The sequence below is a fragment of the Oncorhynchus mykiss genome, chromosome 8 (assembly GCF_013265735.2).
Source record: "Oncorhynchus mykiss isolate Arlee chromosome 8, USDA_OmykA_1.1, whole genome shotgun sequence".
Classification (NCBI taxonomy): domain Eukaryota; kingdom Metazoa; phylum Chordata; class Actinopteri; order Salmoniformes; family Salmonidae; genus Oncorhynchus; species Oncorhynchus mykiss.
Window position 1 is genome coordinate 61,439,346 of NC_048572.1, and position 3,932 is coordinate 61,443,277.

General features: G+C 38.9%; 1 gene segment (V, D, J or C); it reads left to right on the forward strand.

Annotated features, from left to right (window-relative positions):
• The first annotated feature begins 716 nt into the window (after positions 1-716).
• Positions 717-1,841, forward strand: LOC118965538. The segment is given in 2 exon segments: positions 717-1,084; positions 1,194-1,841. Coding segments are annotated over 2 exon segments (525 nt in total).
• The last annotated feature ends 2,091 nt before the right edge of the window (positions 1,842-3,932 follow it).

Genomic DNA, 3,932 nt, shown 5'->3' on the forward strand with positions numbered 1-3,932 from the left:
TCCATCAATTAAGTCATATTTGTTCATCACAGATTATAATGTTGATGTAATGTGGGTCCATTTTCTGACGAGGAGGAGCTAAGATGAGAGGTGGAGAGATGATTCTCCTCTAACTGACTGGAACAGTGGGACGTCTTCAGATCTGCCTCCTGATAACACACTGTTACACCCATCACCATGTTTCTCTACCCAGTGTTTCTCCTCTCTGCACTTGTTGGTGAGTATTAGTCTGACATTACATACTTTAAGTTTATTCAAGGTAACTGTCAAGTGTCATTTGTAAATAGCACTTCCTAGAAGAAATGTAAATAACTGATGATTATCTTTTCACTTGTAATGAACATGACACATAGTATGTAATAAATTCCCATGAACTGAAAATGTTTTTAGAAACTTAACTTTCTTACAGTAGGCAGTTGTTAAAATGACATAAAACCAATTTAAGAGACAGAACATGGCATGGAGGGAAGCAGTGTTACACTGTCTTGTAACTATTCTGTATCAGTAGACTATCTTCAATGGTATCGTTAATATCCCAGATCAGCACCACAATTCGTCCCCTTCACTACAGTCACCTCAGACCCCTCCGTATTTAGAGCTAAACCTGAAGACCCTCGACTGTCTGTTAACCTGAATGGAGAGAGAACCCGTGGGGATCTCTTCTGCTGAAGTGACAGACTCTGCTCTGTACTATAGTACTACGCCGTGACGGCCACAGTGACAGGAAACCCAGATTCACTGTACAAAATCCTTTCATATGGGATTCATACAATAACATGCAGGGAATCTACCTCTTACACTACCCAGTGGAGGGAATGAGAGATGCAGAATCACTGAAGAGAGGACAAATGAGAGGAGAAGAGAGTGCAGGAGGGAAGTGGAGAGAAGAGGAGACACTGAGCATTTTTATAGCAACTGTACTTTGGGGTGGAGCTTGATTGTGAACTAAGCAGAAATTATCAACTGTAAACCTTGCAGATGAAGTTGGTTTGGAGTATTCAGGTTCTGTTGTGCTATTAGTCAGTTTGACTTCCAACCCCAGCCATGTTGTTCATCTGGTCAATTATTATGTTCTCAGTAATAGGTAAGTTATGGCTTTCAAAGTAGTGTAATGTTTTCTGTTTTGAAAATTACAACGATAAATAAAAAAATATATAAAAAATGATTAAATGTTCATCTCTTCCCATTTACAGGTGGCAGTTATGAGCAGACTATCGAGCCAAACCAACATGAAGTGTATGCAGAAGTGGGTAGTAATGTTCTTCTTTCCTGCAACTTCTCCTCAGCGTACAATCTACTGTGGTATAAACAGTCTCCAGGATCAGCTCCCCAATATCTTCTGCTCATCCAGCACTCCACTGGGACTGAATATAGAGATGATACCCTTGACTCTCGCTTCTCTGGTAAACTGAACAAAGAGAAGACCCGTGTTGATCTGGAGATCTCTTCTGTTGAAGTGACAGACTCTGCTATGTACTACTGTGCTCTGAATCCCACAGTGACAGGAAACCCAGAAACACTGTACAAAAACCTAACATCGTTTGAGAGAGTATTTCTGCTGTGTAGTTCCAGGATTTATTTGACAGTAGTTCCATCAAGTGGAGTCAACATGCACCCATTCTACTGTTTCAAGAGGAGAAACATACTGTTACACATAACATGTAATGAGTGGAACTGATTCACCCAGAGAGTGAATGTTCCAAGAGAAGATCATTTTACAGAGAAGTTTCTGTCTAACACCCAGTCACTATGATGCTGCTCTATCCAGTCTTGTTTTTGTGCACTTATAGGTAAGAATTCACTCTCCAACTGAATGTGTACTAACAGAATGTACACTGTTCAGTATTTATTACAATATGGTATTATCAATGTGAAGTGGTAAAACACTTTGAAACACCAAGTGTGAATATACTGTACGCTGTCGACATTGACTCAGTAATACATGTTTTTCTTTTTTACAGATACAAGTGTTGAAGACATAATTAGCCCAGACAGAGATGTAGTGGATTGGTACCTCCAGCACCCTTGATCCTCTCCACAGTTCCTCATACGGGACTACTCTGGGATCATAACTAACACTGATAGTACAATATGGACCCTCACACATGAAAAAGAGAACAACCTTGTGAATCTGAAGAGCTCCTCTGCTGAAGTGACAGACTCTGCTCTGCACTACGGTGCTCTGAAGCCCACAGTGACTGGAAACCTCAAACACTGTACAAAATCTGATCTTGAAAATATGAACACAGAGAACCTGAGTCTGAGACCCCTAGAACCTGAGTCTGAATAGATTTGAGGAGGATGTGATGAGGAGGATTATTTAAGACACTGTTTGAAGAGGTAGGGTTTCAGATGTTTTCGGAAGATGGGCAGGGACTCTGCTGTCCTAGCTTTAGGGGGAAGCTGTTTCTACCATTGGTTTTCCTGGACAGAGAAGAGCTTGGACTGGGCTGAGCGGGAGCTTCCTTCCTGTATGGGTTGGATGGTCAAGAGACCTGAGGTTGTTTCGTTTGGGGTGTAGGGTTTTAGTATTACCTGAAGGTACACTGATAAACGGGACATGGTGGGCTGTCAGATTTATGAAAACATGTTTAGTTCCTCCTCTCAACGCGATTTCATTACTTACAATCAATGCAACATGAAGCAAAACCAGATCTACTAGTTTGAATCATGTAGGGGGAGTGCGAACCAATAAAGGTAATTCATGACGAGTATTGAGGAACAATTCAAACCGGGTGAGAGAAAAATCTTCCAGAATGAACGCTGGCGTGTTAGCGGAGAAGACAGTAACTATAATCATTTTGTGCTCGAGTCTGAAACATATTGGCATGGCAGCTAAAGGTAAAAGACGATGATGCTAGCTAGCTTCTATGAATAGTAAAACAGGACTAGGTCAAGATAAACATTTTGCAAGAAGTTAGTTGGCGAAACACCATGATATTTTCCCATTGTTCAAGAACTTTGAATTTATCCAAGCCAAGAACTAATTAACAGAGCAGTATGTTCACAGGTTTGCACCTATACTTGAAATAACTGAGGACATGGGCAGGGAAACCTGTTAGGTGAGATGGAAGGTGTGTATTGTGACACTTTGGAATAGACTGTTGGATATGCCAACTGCCAGAATGGCTAGTGAAGTTTTTCAATGGGATATATCTATAGGGGGAGCCTGGGCAACTGAAATGTCTGACCTTTTTCAACAGTCTGACTGTGAACATCTGTACAAAAAACAAATTAACTGAGATATAGATATGATTTTTTTTAAACTGTTGATGCAATATGAAAAAAATGGGTGGAGATTAATCATAAACCCAAATTGAGAACATTTTGTTTAATTAAGTGTGAATTTGTGTGTGAGAGATATATCATGTATAACCTACCTAAAAGCAAGAGATCACATATGCACAGACAGGTAAGATCAGGGATATTGTCTCTGCGTATTGAAACAAGTCAGCATTGTGGTGAAATGGAAGAGGAAAGACTATGTAACTATTGTGATCTTGAAGAAGTAGAGAATTAAACTCATTTTATCCCCTACTGCCCTTTCTACCACGAAATACGCTTGCGCTTATTTCAGAAAGCACCCCAGATATACCATGGCATTTCGTGGCTGAGTGATGAGGAGAAATGTAAATGTTTTTTTGTCCATTGTATTTATTTCTCTGTATATGGTATGTATGTATGTATGTATGTATGTATGTATGTATGTATGTATGTATGTATGTATGTATGTATGTATGTATGTATGTATGTATGTATGTGTTAATACAGTATGCAGTGTGTATGTACAGTTTGTATGTATATTATTTTACTGCTCTATGGATGTAATTATTGTTTGGATAACCTTATTTACTATTATGTATTGATTTACTTTGTATTTTTATTTATTATATGTATTTATTTATTATTATTATTATACAAAATAACAAAAA